The sequence below is a fragment of the Monodon monoceros genome, unplaced genomic scaffold (genome assembly GCF_005190385.1).
Source record: "Monodon monoceros isolate NGI ecotype Baffin Bay Population unplaced genomic scaffold, NGI_Narwhal_1 Super_Scaffold_5, whole genome shotgun sequence".
Taxonomy (NCBI): Eukaryota; Metazoa; Chordata; class Mammalia; order Artiodactyla; family Monodontidae; genus Monodon; species Monodon monoceros.
Genome location: NW_021703782.1, coordinates 49695116 through 49711198, shown reverse-complemented (window position 1 = coordinate 49711198; position 16083 = coordinate 49695116). Strand labels below are relative to the sequence as shown.

Genomic DNA, 16083 nt, shown 5'->3' with positions numbered 1-16083 from the left:
ATGGGTACTAAGCTGGGATAAAGTGAGAGTGGTAGTGTATATAAGGACAGATATACACTACCAAATGCAAAACAGCTAGTTAGTGGGAAGCAGTCGCATAGCACAGGGAGATCAGCTCGGTGCTCTGTGACCACCTAGAGGGGTGGGATGGGGGGGTGGGAGGGAGACGCAAGAGGGAGGGGACATGGAGACATATGTATACATACAGCTGATTCACTTTGTTATAAAGCAGAAACTAACACACCATTGTAAAGCAATTATACTTCAATGAAGATGTTAAAAAAAAGAATTTTAAATTATCTATGTACATTGCTGAAATTCCCTTGGAAAAACAGAATCAACATTACGTTGTGCTAAAAAGAACCAATTTATTCAATTACAACCCCCCCCAAATTGTAGGAGTCTCACTTCATTAAAAAATAACCTTTTATTACACTTGCCTTCTTGATAATTCTTTTAAAAGTCTATATTTAATTCAACTGTCATTAAATATGCATTAAAAATAAATACCAAAATGATAAATGAAAGGCACTATTGAATAGAAAACTGTCAAGAGCCAAAGAGCGCTACTGGTTATGGATTTCTGTAAACAAAGCCAAATTCAACAAGGCAATGTATGCATTTGCCGTACTACAACATTTATTACTCTGAAAAGGAAAGCTAACTGATTAGTGTTCTTTGGTAAAAAACTGTTTTTTTTTTTCAAGAGAAAAACCAGTCCCTTCATAATAATGCAATTTCTCATTATGTGTTTTCTATAAAGCTGTTAACACAAATATATAAGAAAAACAACTCAATAAAGAGAAGAAAGCTTCTAGACATGCTGGTCTAATTCATGTTAATGGAAGACCTATCATTAGACTGAGAAACAGTGATGATAAGGAATATCCAAATAATCAAAACACAAATTATATAATCTTATTTTAGATATATATTTACATTTTAAATATACTTTTAAGTTGTACAAAAGAAAATATATTCTTTTACATATACAAAAAAATCTTCCTCCTTTTACCCTTTCCTTTATTAGCTTCCTCAGATATAGCAGGTGGACAGCAGTTATTAAGCAATACTATTCATGCAAATATTTGTGGCTGCAACTCCAATTGCAAGAACTTATTTAGCTATAGAACTCTCTTCCAATAATACTACTGAAAAGCACCTTTACTTCAAAAAACTCTTTAAAGAAGTTACACGAATGGCTCAGAACATGAAATTCTTATGTGTGAACAGTTGTCTAACTACAGTTGGCCCACATACAGGAAAACAAATCTATCATTTTTTATGTGACTAGTAACTAATAACAGAGTTTCATTTCCAGATTTCCCAGTAATCTGTGTGGAGGCTATAGATTAGTCACTCTATATTCACTAATCTCCTAGCATTTTCTGAAATTCATGGTTTCCAATGACAATTCTATTTATAATTAACCTTTCCTGGTTCTGTTGCATAATTTCCTCAAAATAATGTTTTACTTTGTGAAAACACAGTCTGCAAATACATAAAAAAGTTTACTAAAGACTTGGAGGAAAGCTGGGGTTCTGGTTCCATATCAGAAAAAAAAAGTGAAGGAAGTAATTTAAATGGTATCTTAGAACTGATGGTGACAGGTTATTCCAAAACAATTAAGATAGCTTGCGCAAAAATACAAAGGAAAAGACAGGAAAGAAATTTAAAAGTGTTATCAGGAAAGGTATATAAATGGCCCCAAATTGCAGGTGTAGATAACACTTAAAAGTGGAAACTATTTCAGGATAAGGAAGGCAATTACAAGGTTAGACTACTAGAACTAGCCAATGTTACAGGATATTTTTACTGTGCAGAAACTTAAAACTCGATTATAACTTTGAGGAATGTATTTGTGACAATAAAATAATCAATTTTAAGGACTTTGAATTTAGACTTCATATGGGAAAAGCTCTTATTTGCAAGTGCTTTTGACATCTTTCTAGAATCTGGTTCAAGAAATACGAGGAACACTACCTTTCAAGTCATCATAAACAGATTGTCATTCAATCAAAGGATGTGATGTTTACCATGACTTTATGAACAGGATTTGTGAGGCTAGCCAAAAAAGACTATTTTTTTCCACTAGAAATGGCAAATGCTTATCTCTCAGCTATCCAGAGTACTATTATAAGAAAAAAGAACAGCCAAACATGTCACGAAGTTTTTGCACTGGCATTTATACAGCATACTCAGGGCAACACAAGTTATCATGCTATCGTATTTATATGCGCAATAGAAACAGCAAACTAGAAGAGAAGAGAGGTTACTACTGGCAGGAATATTGACAACCATAAGTTATTTCCAAGTGCTGAACTAGGTTTGATAAACTTTTTGTTTTGTTTTATTAAGCAGGGAATTGTGGAATATTTCACACATGAAAAATAAACTAAAAATATTTAAAACAGATTTTAGTGCAGCTAATTCCATTCAACATAAAAGACTCAATACCTTTAGTGACTATCACAAAAATGACCAAAAAGGTAATTGCTATCTTCACGGAGTACATTTTATAAATTCTTAGTTATATGTAAAACAGCTATCTAGAAAAACTCACTCTTCAAGGAATGATAAGAAACACATTTTTATTGTATTATCTACAATCAAAATACCTTATTTCCAAAGAAATATTTATGTATTGATTATGGTCTAATGATAAAAATATCCAAGACTTCTGCCAGTCTGCATAACTGAGATAAATGAGAATGCTTTCCTATTTTAAAAACCGGAAGTTTATCTTCTAAAAAAAAAGAATAAACTAGAAACAAGAAAGACTTACAGAAATATAGGGCTCAAGTATTTTATCAACTATACTTTATCTTCTCCTGATGGCTCATCTTACTCTAAGAAATTATCTTTCAGGTTCAGTCTAAGGAAGTATGTTTGACTTAAAAGAAAAATGTATCTCAACTAGTAAGATTATAACTGGAATGGAAAAAAAAGTTTCTAATAGGAAGGGAGAGGGAGGTATTTATTGCCTATTGGAAAAATTGAGGGGGGCGGGGGAGGTGAGAGGCAAAGAGCAAGAATTTATCACCAGACGTTTCCTGGTTAACAGACCTGAGAATCTAGTCCTCTTGGAATAGACAGCTTGATGATACAATCCATCCAACTAGCTCATTCTGCTTTGAGTTCATTCTCACAAAGTAACACTTTGCCATATATGTTGTTGTACAGGAGAAAGAATGTACTGCAGAGTCCTTTGGTACCTGACAATCATACATAAGGGAATAAATAGTCAACCTGGTTTATATGACTATCACTTTTGAGTCTAGAAGTAGAGTCACTGCTTCTGGGCCTGATTAACCCTGGAAACATTTTCAAAATGGAGTTTCCAGATCTGTCAAACTGAAGATCTGAGGAAAGTAAGAACATTCTATCAGAAAGTCTCCTTGAAGACAGTTCGATCTAACCTCAAGGATCGCCTGCACTCTAGGTCTTATCATAGGTCTTGTTGGTGCTTTTAACTCTACTGCACATACCTGATTCAATGACTCTGCTGATTTAACCTGGAGTAAAAAACACTATTAAGGAAAGTTTATCACAACTAGAGATTATATACCTGTTTTGTCTACTACTGATTTCTGCTAATTCTAAAATAGACTTTTGCTTAACTTCCTAGAATTTCTGCTCAACATACAGAGAGCAACTCATTTAACTTTGTGTCTTTCATAGCACCGAACAGCACAAATTATTCAAAGTGGGTACTCAATATATGTTTGCAGCACTAAACTAATTGAACATGGACAGAAATAACATGATTCCTTATCTTTAATTTTTTTCAATCCAAAGAGAGAAAACTTTCTGTTAACCTTAGCTCTCTCTCCTCCTTTGAAGCCAGAACTCACTACTATATTACTCACTTGAAATAAATGGTTCATAAGCATCCATCTCCAACAAAGGACCAGCTACATCTTTTATTAGAGATCTTAAGTTAACATAGACATTTAATCAATCATGAAACCAAACTGAGAAGGCAGTAGATGTTACTTTGATAGCCACTTAAAACATTTCTTTCCAACATAATTCCCATACTCCTCTTCATCAAGCCATTTTCTGGCTGTATAAAACCTTAAGAAAGTTACTAAAATTCTGTATCTCAGTTTTCAAATACTACTATTTACCTCATAGGTTTTTGTAGAAATTAAATGAGTTAATATGTTAGAACCCTTAGTAACTCCTCAATAAATGACAGGCCTAAGTTTTTATTGTAGGGCTTGGAGCTATCTTAATTACATTAGAATGTAACTAGAAAAATTTATGTTTAAACAAACAAGTGTTTTTTATAATCAAAGATAAAATGACATGGACTGTAGGAGACTACACAGATAAAATCCAATGTCCACAAGGGGCTTATAATCTAGTTGAAAAAATAATTACTAAGTACATAAAACATGATTCATTTACTCATTTATTGTCTATCAAAAATTTACTAAGTACATATTATGACACAGTCCTTAGCAACAGGAGCTTACAGTCTAGTGAAAGTAGTTAAACATACAAGAAATAATTATACAGGAATATACCGAGGATGTCAGAGAGGAGGATTATATACGATGACATATATAAATAAGCCATACACTATTTAGAAACAGCTGAAAACTTACGTTTGCAATCAACAATCAAATCAAGGTCAACTACTCTTACATTTTTAGTACAAAACTATACTTTCATAAGATTTTCGGTTATCAGTAGAAGTAAGAAGGGATAATGTGCCCCTTTGGCTGGAATTTGAAAAGTAATTAATATAGTGATAGACTGTGACAGAGGGAAGCATATGAATCACTGTGGAAAAAGATCTAAAAGTTAACTATAAATATAAAATTCACTGTTTTCTCCAATCCTATAAAGTTGTAAATTCAGATTAAAAATTCACGTGGATTCAGAACATGAACAATAACATGGGAAAAACAGGAAGTACAACTCATAAATGTTTAGCTTCCTTCCCAAAAAAAAAGCATCTATTTAATCACTCAAGCAATTCATCATGTTTTAAGAAAATTAAAACGTACTATTCTTATTGAAAAAAATCTATAGAAATAGATTTAAGTTGTTTTAAATTACTTTCAAGAAGTTTATTACATTGAGTAAAGAGAGAGGATGCAATATAAATACATTTTCACATAGGAACACGTTTATGCTAAAGAGCAATCCACTTCCACACATAATAATTACGATGCTAGCAGGAATTTTTAGAAAGAAAGCTTTTCTATTACTATGCAATGTAACACAGTATGTATTTAAACTAATTCCTTGGCGAGGGGGAACCTAGTTTCTATAAAGTTCTCTACTGTATCCAAAATTCAAAGAAATATTATAGCGAATATTAGAATATGACATTAAAAACATATAAGAAGTAACAATTTAAATTTTAATGATTCTTCTAGGTTTTAAAAAAGCTACAGAGAAGATACTTCCCGTAATATTATAATTAGAAATACCGTATTAAAAATATATTTTGTTTTTATTAAATGAAAACATAATTCAGAAAGGAAGACAAAATGCTGTACAGAGCTCCCTTTACAGAAATGTAAGTGAGCTGGGTTCAGCATAATTAGCAACGATTTCCATATTTGCAATGCTGATTTGGAGTTGAGTAAAGCAAACGTAATTTGTACAGAGCCTATACCGAATGCTGTTAATTCACCACACTGATTCGGGGGATACTTAGCAGAATTTCATTATAAGGATTAATAATCTCAGGACTACATTTCTAGGTACATGTTAAAAGGCAGGTAAGTCCACTAATCATCGGATTAATAAGAATGTTATTTAATAGATAATATGCCATTTAAACTAATTTAACATTTTGAACACAAGATACTTTTCATTGTATAACATAATCAAGTTAAAATTAAGTCACTCCTGCAACTGTGATTCTGTCTATATTTATTTAGGTAATCATGAGCCAGTATTTAGGGGGGAAAACATTTTCTCCCTTTATTTTGAAAAACTTTGCTTTAAGCTATCTTTAGTAATTCAAGTAGAGTCCAACAATAGTTACCTGTGAGACCAAATATAAAAAGCTCAATTTTTTTTCTTTGAGAATTTCAAGCCTTTTACAAAGTTTCAACTAAATATATCTTCCCCACCCCACCCTCAATCTCACCACAACTGAGAAAAGCACTAAGCTCCAGAGACGCCGTCAAAAGCTTAAGCTTTTACACAAACTCCACGGTGCCCTGAAAACAAAAATGCTTGTATACAAAATTTAGATAAACTGTCAGAGCAGTGTCATGGTATACAATAGCTCACTGTCAGACCCTCACCAGAAGGCGCTGTACCAGCTGTTACAGAGCTTCTTGATTAACTCTCTCCAAGCCCAGCAACTCAAAACATGACTAATACAATCACCCAGCACTCTTAGTGTTGGTGCTCATCAGAATGGACATTATTCTTGGCTGTGTGTGAACTACTGCTCAATAAGAAATTCTGACATCAATTACAATAATGACAACATCACTATCCATCTCATTCAGAAACAAACAAAAAGGCTAAACGGTCTAAGTAAGGAATAATTAGAATAATCTGTTCCCTAACTAAATAAAGAATGCTTCAAAGCAGACTTTGAAAACACTTTAACTTCAGTATTAATTTTAGTAAAAAGGAACCAGCATATATAGTTAAATCTTGTTTAAAATTATATCTAAAAATAATCAAAGGTAATCCTTTAAAATTGGGTTTAAGATTTGTCTGTTCCATAGAAACATCAGGTTGTGTTGAGATCTTTTAACCTTGGAAATGGGATTAGAAATCCACTGTTTTTAAATTTAAGTAATTTCTAATTATTTTATCTGGGTCACAGATAATCTGCTCTTACTAGGTCTAAAATGACATCAGATTATCATTACTATGATTATCCTGTTACCTTCTACTATCAATAAGATGGGATTTTTCCTCTTATACAGGAGAGAAATGACTTTTCCAAGTAAGAACAAATAATGGGGAAAAATTACTGAAAATTAATACACTGCTTCCTCAAAACCTCAACCTAAACCTAAATAGAGATAGCACTTGTTTTGCTTGTTTATAGTCTAATAGGCCTATATTCAAGCTATGTAATTACATAGTTTCTATAATGAAATGATACTCCCACCAGTGTTTTCCCAAAATGCCTCTTGGTCTTTGGGGGCAGGAGTAGGGCAAGGAGGAAGACATCAATGAAGTAATTAAATTCACTGTGATTCTCTCTCCCCCTTTTCTTTCTTATGCTAACTGACAAATTCGTCACTTCTTTCACACTGTAAAGAGAGATCCATGGATTCAGATTATGACAAAAACATGTCCAGATGTGAAATATCCTGTAGGCAGTATTAATTTTTTCATAAAATGAAACAGCAAGCATATTTTATAAAGAAAGGAAGCAAAATCTATATTTTAAATTTTAATTTTAATATTAAATACTATTTTTAAATACTAATAATTCATTAGATTTAAAATTAAATACTGAATGCATAACAACTTCAAATAATTAAGCCCTAAAGAACCTTAAATCAATGTGGGGAGGAGTGAATTCTGGAAACCTTTAAAAAAATGTTTTTTTCATTCAAAAAGAGTGGTACTTGAAGTTCACTATGAAAGCCCAGGTAAATGGAATTGAAATTTACTGTAATTTTTTTAAGTACTTATATTCAAGAGGAAGTACAGTGCCTAAAGGTTGGACTAACAAATGGAATATATTCTCTCTCTTAATGCTTGCATTCCTTTTTAAATGCTTCACAAATGTATAATTTCCAAAGACATGAGACCTGTCTAGCACAGAGTGTCCTGAGAGGGTACTAAATGTATACAGAAAGAGATGAGACTTGGGGAGAGAGCATTATTTAACAAATGTGGTTTCTACTCAGTTTTAGAAATATCACAACATCAGACCCAATCTCCCTGTCTTAAAATGGTGAAATGTTGTTCAATATTATAGCAAAAGAGAAAATCATGCAATGTGAAAATTAATATTAACATACTGGTAGTATGGAATAGTCAGAAAGGAACCTGATACTATATACCCTTTAAAAACCAGCAAATACTATAAATAACTTTATGTCCAACTCAGAAGTGAATACTAAAATTTGAGAATAGGAATTCTTAAAATATCTTGAAGCCTTTGCTGCCAAACCCCACTTTCTGCTTAGGTGAGAAGGAAACTGTTACCCTCAGCTATAAACCTCTGATGGCTCTCAGAAGTAACTTGTAGTCTTAACAGCAACACTCTCAAACGTCCATTTCCAGTCATTAATCATAAGAAATTGGGGGAAATCAGAGAAACTTCATTCCAGGAAATATAAATATATACCAATGATTTGGGCAAATTCAAAAGTGGAAATTCAAAAATGCAAGCATAACCCGGCAATTTAGACTTGACTTATGAATAGGCTATAAAGTAATTATGAATGAGTATAAAAGCAGAGAAAAAACATGTTAGGGGAAGCCCTATTCTCGTCCACAGGAATGTGATTAATATCATGTTATTTATCATCATCACTAGATAAATCACAAGAGATATTAGAAAACATTTCAAGCCACTGGATAATAATAAAAACATATTTAAACAGACATTATACAATCCATGAATGTCCAAAAAGCACATGAAGAAGTGTTCAGTATCATTAGTCATCAAGGAAATGCAAATTAAAACAACCAGATACTATTAAAACCTACTAGAACAGCTGCAATTAAAAAGACTGACAACAATAAATGCTGATGAGGATGTGGAGCAACCAGAATTCTCATACATTGTTGGTCAGAGTGCAAAACGATACAGCTGCTTGGGGAAAAGGCCTGGCAGTTTCTTATGAAATAAAAGATAAACCGTCTCAAGTGACCAGCAATTCTTCTCCTAGGTATTTACCCAAGAAAATGAAAAGATGTTTCCACAAAAAGACTTGAACAAGAATGTTCACAGCGTTTTTACTCATAATTACCAAAACCTGGAACCAGACCAGTTGTCTTTTAATAGAATGGATAAACAAACTGCGGTATAGTCATACAATGGAATACTACTCAGCAATAAAAAGAAATTATCAATACATGCAACAACATGGATGAATCAAAAAAAACACTATATTGAAAGAAAGGAGACGTATTAATGGGTATATATGAAATTCTATAACCAATACTAATCTGTGATGGATGGGAAAAAAAGCAACAGATCACTGCTGCCTCTGCAGAGGATATGGACTTACTGATATGAGGCATGACGGAACTTTCTAGGGTGATGGTAATATTCTCTATTGTGAAAGGGGTTTGGGTTGCACATGTGTGCATTTATGTCTTTCACTGTACGTAAAATTTGCCTCAAAGGAAAAAACATAAACAAGCACTGAGCTCCAGTTAATGACTTGTGTGGTGAACTGTCTGATGCTGCAAATTACTCTGATATATATTACAACATATAATGGATTGATGGACAATTTGAAGTGAGATAAAGCAAATACTCTAAAATGTTAATTGTGGTTGAGGATTCACTGCAAGATTCTTTAAAATTTCCTGTGTTTAAAATTCTTCCTATAAAATCTAGAGGGGAAAGGTTATTATGAGTACCTTGCAAAATATTAAAACAATGGTGACACAATAAATATGTTTTCCTTCCATTTCTGACTGCATTCTTCCAGTTTTCTTCAGAGGCCAGTACCATTACTAGTATCTCATGTGTCTTTCCATAGATAGTCTTTGCATATAGATAGAGGGATAGAGAGAGTTACCTCTGCATTATTTCTTTTTTTTGAATGTTTTTATTAACATTTCTTATTAAACCATAAGAGAAAAGAACACCTGAATAGAAAACAGACAAAGGACATCAACAAACCATATATAAAATGAATAAATGAATGAATGTGAACAAATGAATAAAATTAACATTTAATTTATGCCAGAAATATTCTTTTTTTGTTAACATCTTTATTGACATATAATTCATATACCATAAAATTCACCCATTTAAAGTATACAATTCAATGGTTTTTTAGTATGTTCACAGAGTCATACAACCATCACCACAATCAATTTTAGAACATGTTCATCACCCTATGAAAGAAACCCTGTACCCTTTAGCCATTATCTCCAGCCCCCACTAGCTCCCCAACCCCACACAACCACTAATCTACTTTGTCTCTATAGACTTGCCTATTCTGGACATATCATTAAATGGAATGATACAAATATGTGACCTTTTGTGGCTGGTTTCTTTCACTTAGCATAATGCTCTCAAGGTTCATCTGTGGTGTTGCATGCATCAGTACTTCACTTCTTCTTATGGCCAAATAATATTCCATTTTATGGATATATACCACATTTTGTATATATCCATTCACCAGCTGATAGATATCTGGATTGCTGAGAGTTTTGGTCTATTATGACTAATGCTGCTATAAATATTCATGTACAAATTTTTATGTGAACATACATTTCATTTCTCTTAGGTACATACCTAGGCGTGGAATTGCTGAATCAAAACATAACCCATGTTTATTTACAGAATGGTCAGACTATTTTGTAAAGTATCTGCACCATTTTACATTCCCACGAGTAGTGCATGAGGGTTCTGCTTCCTCTGCATCCTCACCAACCTTTGTTATTACCTTCTTTTATTATAGCCTCCTAGTGTGCATGAGAAGTGATACCTAATTATGGTTTTGATTTTCATTTCCCTGATGACTAATGATGTTGAGCGTCTTTTCATGTAGTATTTATTGTCCATTTGTATCTTCTTGGAAGAAATGTCCATTCAGATCCTTTCCCCATGCTTTAATTAGGTTGCCTTCTTATTACTGAGTTTAAGAGTTCTTTATTCTAGATACAAGTCCCTTATCAGATACACAATATTTTCTCCCATTCTGTGAGCTGTCCTTTCACTTTCTTGATAGCATCCTTTGAAGTGCAAAAGTTTACAGTTTTGAGTAAGTCCAAATTATCTTTTTTTTCTTTATTTACACTTTTGGTTTCATATCTAGGATATTATTTCCTAGTCTAAGATTTAGTATTGCCTAATCCTATGTTTTCTTCTAGGAGTTTTATAACTTTAGATCTTATATTCAGGTCTATGATCCATTTTGAGTTAATTTACATATATGGTATGAGGTAAGGGCCCAACTTCATTCTTCTGCATGTGGATACCTAGCTGTCCCAGCAGTATTTGTTGAAAAGACTTTTCTTTCCCCTATTGAATAGTCTTGCTACTCTTGCTGAAAAACTGATTGACCATAGATATTTCTGGACTCTCAATTTCTGTCTATTTCTGGACTCTCAATTCTATTTCATCTATCCTTATGCCAGTACAACACTTTCTTGATTACTGTTGCTTTAAAGTAAGTTTTGATGCATTTTCTTACAGTTTTTTCCACTGAATATAGTCTTATAAACACTTAAGTTTTCATACACTATATCAATATAACAATGAAGATCTTTTTTAATATACACACTTATTTACACACATGTGAAAAAACAGTATCTAGAGGTGGTCAAAAGGGTTGTGCCTTTAAAATTTTGATAGACACTGACTATTTGCCCTTCAAAAAGTTTATACCAATTTATACCCCCGCCAACAACATACGAAAAAGCCTATTTACTCTGCATCTTCTGCAATGCAGTGTATTTCCAAACTTTTAAATCCTTAACCAATGTTATTTTTCTCATTTTTAAAATCTTTTCTGTTGTGACAAATCCACTTTGGCTGATAAATACATTTAAAAAAACCCGTTTAATTACTAATAAAATGTTTCTACCAGCAACATTCCATTTTTTGGAATTTACCTTAAGTTACTAGTTTAAAGAGGAAAAAGAGATGTTCAAAGAGCTATTTGTAATACAGAAAAAAAAGATTGCATAGTAGATGCTGATCAACAGAAAAATGATTAATTAAAATATGTTATGTTCACTAAATAGTATATCCAACTATTAAAGACTATAAACATGATGTCTGTAGCCATATAAAAATACTTTAATCTAATTTTTAAAAGCAGGATACAAAATTATATGTACACTCTGTACACTGATTATAACTACTTTAAAATTACACAGGCATACGGAAATGGAAATACATAAATGACTACGGATAACTTTCCTCTTTAATTTCTAAGCTTCCTGTAACTTTTTAGAATTAAGTTCGTAATTAGGCAATATGTTCACAAATACATTACTTTACATTAAAAATATACTTACTGTGATGATGCCAATTAGTTGAGTATAAAAGAGTCCAGTTATTCCAACTAACATTGTAATGCCCATAAAGGCAGCTAGTCTCATTATGGCCAATTCATGTCTAACAACAAAGAGGTCCTATAAGAAGAAAAAGAAAATCTTAAAAACAATTCAAAAATTACTTACAGTTGCAATAATAAAGAATTGAGCCATAACATTTTCCCTTATTATCTTAAAACAACTACTCTCCCCATTTTTTAGTTTATTCCACTTCATAAACATATAAATATTTGAAAATTTCAAAAATAATTGTTTTTAACTCATAGTAGCAAGCTGAAAAATGGGATTTTACTACTCAATTGTCATAAAAACTCCTAATCCTAAAGTTGCAAATTAGCCATGCTCATTTACTATTTGGAGCAAAAACAAAACAGAAAACCCTCCAAAAATCAAAAAACAAAAACAAAACAGATGGTGTACAATCTCTGGTTCAACAAAAGGAAATTTTATTATGGTACTGCTAAAAAGCTTGAAAGCACAAATCTGATTCATAATATTAAAGTTCAAGTGGCCAAGATACCTAGAGATTATGTATTTTAGTCAAAATGAGGGGGTAACACAAATAATAGGATCACATGAACAGCCCTCTGCAAGACCAACTCATTCATTCATCCATCCACTCACTCAACTACCACTGCCAAGCACTGAGCTATGTAGTAGAAATGTAAAAAGGATAAAGATATGGTCTGTGCCCTCAAGAAGTATGCAGTTTATTCAGAGAGAGAGCCCAACTCTGCAAAACTCCAAAACAATGTGATACATACTTTAACAGGAATGTGTGCACAGAGGACAGTAGAAACATAAAGGAATGCCTAGACAGGAGAGAGAAATGGAAACGCTGTGAGGGAAAACTGATTTTCCAGCCCAGGGCATGAAAATGAGGGTCCTGAAAGTGATCCAAAGAAACTGTGGCAGGAGGTCAGGAAAACCAGGAGAAGCCATTTCATTTACCCCCACTGTTCTTTCACTCTCTCTCCCTTGTCTGGCCAGACCATTCCAGTCGAGGGAGAGAGAGTGAAAGAACAAAGACTTCTGGAAACCTGTAGTTACTAAGCTTTGGAATAAAATAGCCACAGTGGATAAAAAGCAACAAACGAATGGGAAGGACCCCAAAACATAACCACGCACATGCTCTTTTAATACTGATTCAGGTTAAGGCTTAAAGGTACCCTGGTAGCAATACCAGAAACAGGGGGGGTCACCGAACATAATGATCTTGTTTGAAACAAAAGAACTGATGCTTTTCTGTGTGGCACAGTGATCATCCATGTGACTTAAGCAAAACTCTGAGTGCACACCCAAACCACTCAGTTTATTAGCCAGGGAAAACTTAAAATTCACCAAGATACTTAAGGTGTTATGTAACAGTTACATATTAGTTTTGACTATTTCAAAATTTCACTAAAAAGAGCCTAATGCAAAATCCTTACCAAACATGTAAAGAGGAAAAGATGGGGCTATGAATGATATTAAAAATTCAGTACAGTAAACTCTGCTATTATGCTGTATGAAAACACAAATATGTTCCAACATGATTGATACATTAAGCAACAACTTGAGCACAGCAAGACTCTTGTGTTTGTTTATGTGTGATTTTATCTGCAAGAAACCCAAGATGAACAGTAAAAACTTCACCCAGCTAAACCAAGCTATACAGGAATACACAAAACACACCCCCCCAAACATCTACCGGCTAACTCAATTTGTCATGTGTGTTATGAGCCACAATCATCCGTACCTGGTATCACAATTTTCCCTCCAATTTCACATGACTCTCCTTCCATCACTTGGTAATAACTCACATAACGCAACCCTTCTGATGCCCACTTCCACAAGAAAATTTCACGTCTCTTCTAAGGTAAAGTGCAATGTTTGTTATAGTATTTACGTATTTCTTAACTAGTTAACATGTATAAAACTGTGCTGCTATTTTTATTAGGAACCCTTTTGAGTGTCACTGACAAAGTTTTTGAGTGTTGTGTCTTCATTTTCCCATAAGTCCTATGGTTTTCATTGCATGATTTTGCACAGTGGGGCAAATTTTAGGAATGAACATACTGTGTCATAGTAGAGCTTACCCTAAAAAAAATACACATGGTCCCCAATTTACAACGGTTCACCTTACAATTTTCCGACTTTTAAGATGGTGCAACTTTGGATATTTTCAACTTAGAATGGGTTTATCAGGATGTACTCCACTGTAAGTCAAGGAAGATCTGTGCCATATATGACCAAATAAAATGCATCCTCTTTTCTCCCAGTGAAAAGATTAAAAAACTTTTTTGTCCACTAGAATTTATACATGTTAGGGATGAAGATGAGACTAAAAGATCTACTTAAAATTACATTTATTCACTTAGGTATACATTTATGTTAGAGAGTACTTGTGTAAAATAGTAAATTGATTCAGAAATTGCTTTTTATCACTCTTACATTTTCAAAAAATGCATCCCAACTTTACACACACATAATTAACATCAGTACTAAATCCATATTTTGAGTCATTTAACATACTTCTCCAGAGCACAACATCTTTACTTCTATCTTAGATTTTTTGTTTTTAGATCTAGCACTTTTTGAATCCAAAAATTGGCTTGGGAAATTTTATCTACATCACAAGCATCCATTTGCTATTCAAATCTTTATGACATAATCAGTGTTATTATGGCTGAATTGTGTCTCTCCAGAAATTCGTATGTGGAAGCCCTAACCCCTCACCCCAGCACTTCAGAATGTGAGAGTATTTGGAGAGAGGGCCTTTAAAGAGGAGATCAAGAAAAATGGGGCCCTTAGGGTGGACATTAATCCAATCTGACTGGTATCCTTATAAGAAAAGGAAACTCAGAAACACAAAGCGACACCACGGATGCTCAAGCACATGCGAAGACACAGCAACAAGGTGCCATACGCAAGCCAGGAGAGAAGCCTCCAGAGAAACCAAACCTGCCGACATCCTGATCTTAGACTTCCAGCCTCCAGAACTGTGAGAAAATGAGTTTCTGTTGTTTATGCCCCCAGTCTGTGGTATTTTATGTCGCCCTAGAAAACTAATACAGTAACTGTATTTCTTTATCGTTTTCATTCCTTTCCATTTTTTGGTTAAGAAATGTGCTTATATAGAGAGAAATACATAAAACATAAGTTCAGTTTAGAGAAAAGAATGCAAACATTTGAAAACATGCAGACGCTTTCCTCAGTGCATTTCTTCCCCATCACATCCTCTCCCGCATCCCTACCTTAAAGAGAAAGGTTACTGATTCGTTCTTCAGACATCTTCGATACTACATTTCAGTCGCATATTACAAATATCTTTTCCTACTCTGAGTCTACTTTTTCATTCTCTTTATGGCATCTTTGGATAATCCCAAATTCTTAATTTTAATGTAGTCCAATTTATCAATCTTTTCTTTTATTGCTTTTTATTTCCTGTTTAAGAAATCTTTCCCAACCCTGACGTAGTGATGACATTCTCCTATACTACCTTCTAAAGCCTTTAAAAGCTTTATAGCTTTGCCTTTCACATTTAGGTCACTAATCCACCTGGAATTGATTGTGCACTGTGAAATACAGGGTTCTGAATTTACTTTTACTATATGAATACTCAATTGTCCCGGGACGGTTTATTTAAAAAGCTGTCCTTTCCTCAGGGATCAGAGGTCAAGTGTCCATACGTGCCTGAGTCTGATGTGGGCTCTCTATCCTGTTCTCTTGGTTTATTTGTTTATCCCCGTACTAGTGAGCACATCTTAGTTACTATGGCTTTGTAATAACTCTCCATACCTAGTAGGCCAACTCATCCCAACTTGTTCTTTTTCAAGAATATCTTGGTATGGGACTAAGAGACACAAACTACTAAGTATAAAACAGATAAGCAATAAAGATATA

At 33.4% G+C, this 16083-nt stretch overlaps 1 protein-coding gene across 2 annotated transcripts in view; it reads right to left on the bottom strand.

Annotated features, from left to right (window-relative positions):
* The window catches only part of ZDHHC21 (zinc finger DHHC-type containing 21), a 68901-nt gene that overhangs the window by 1275 nt on the left and 51543 nt on the right, over positions 1-16083 (bottom strand). For both annotated transcript variants that reach the window (XM_029201386.1, XM_029201387.1), the window contains one exon: positions 12160-12276. In XM_029201386.1, coding sequence (XP_029057219.1) covers positions 12160-12276 — 117 coding nt within the window. The remainder of the gene's footprint in view (positions 1-12159; positions 12277-16083) is intronic.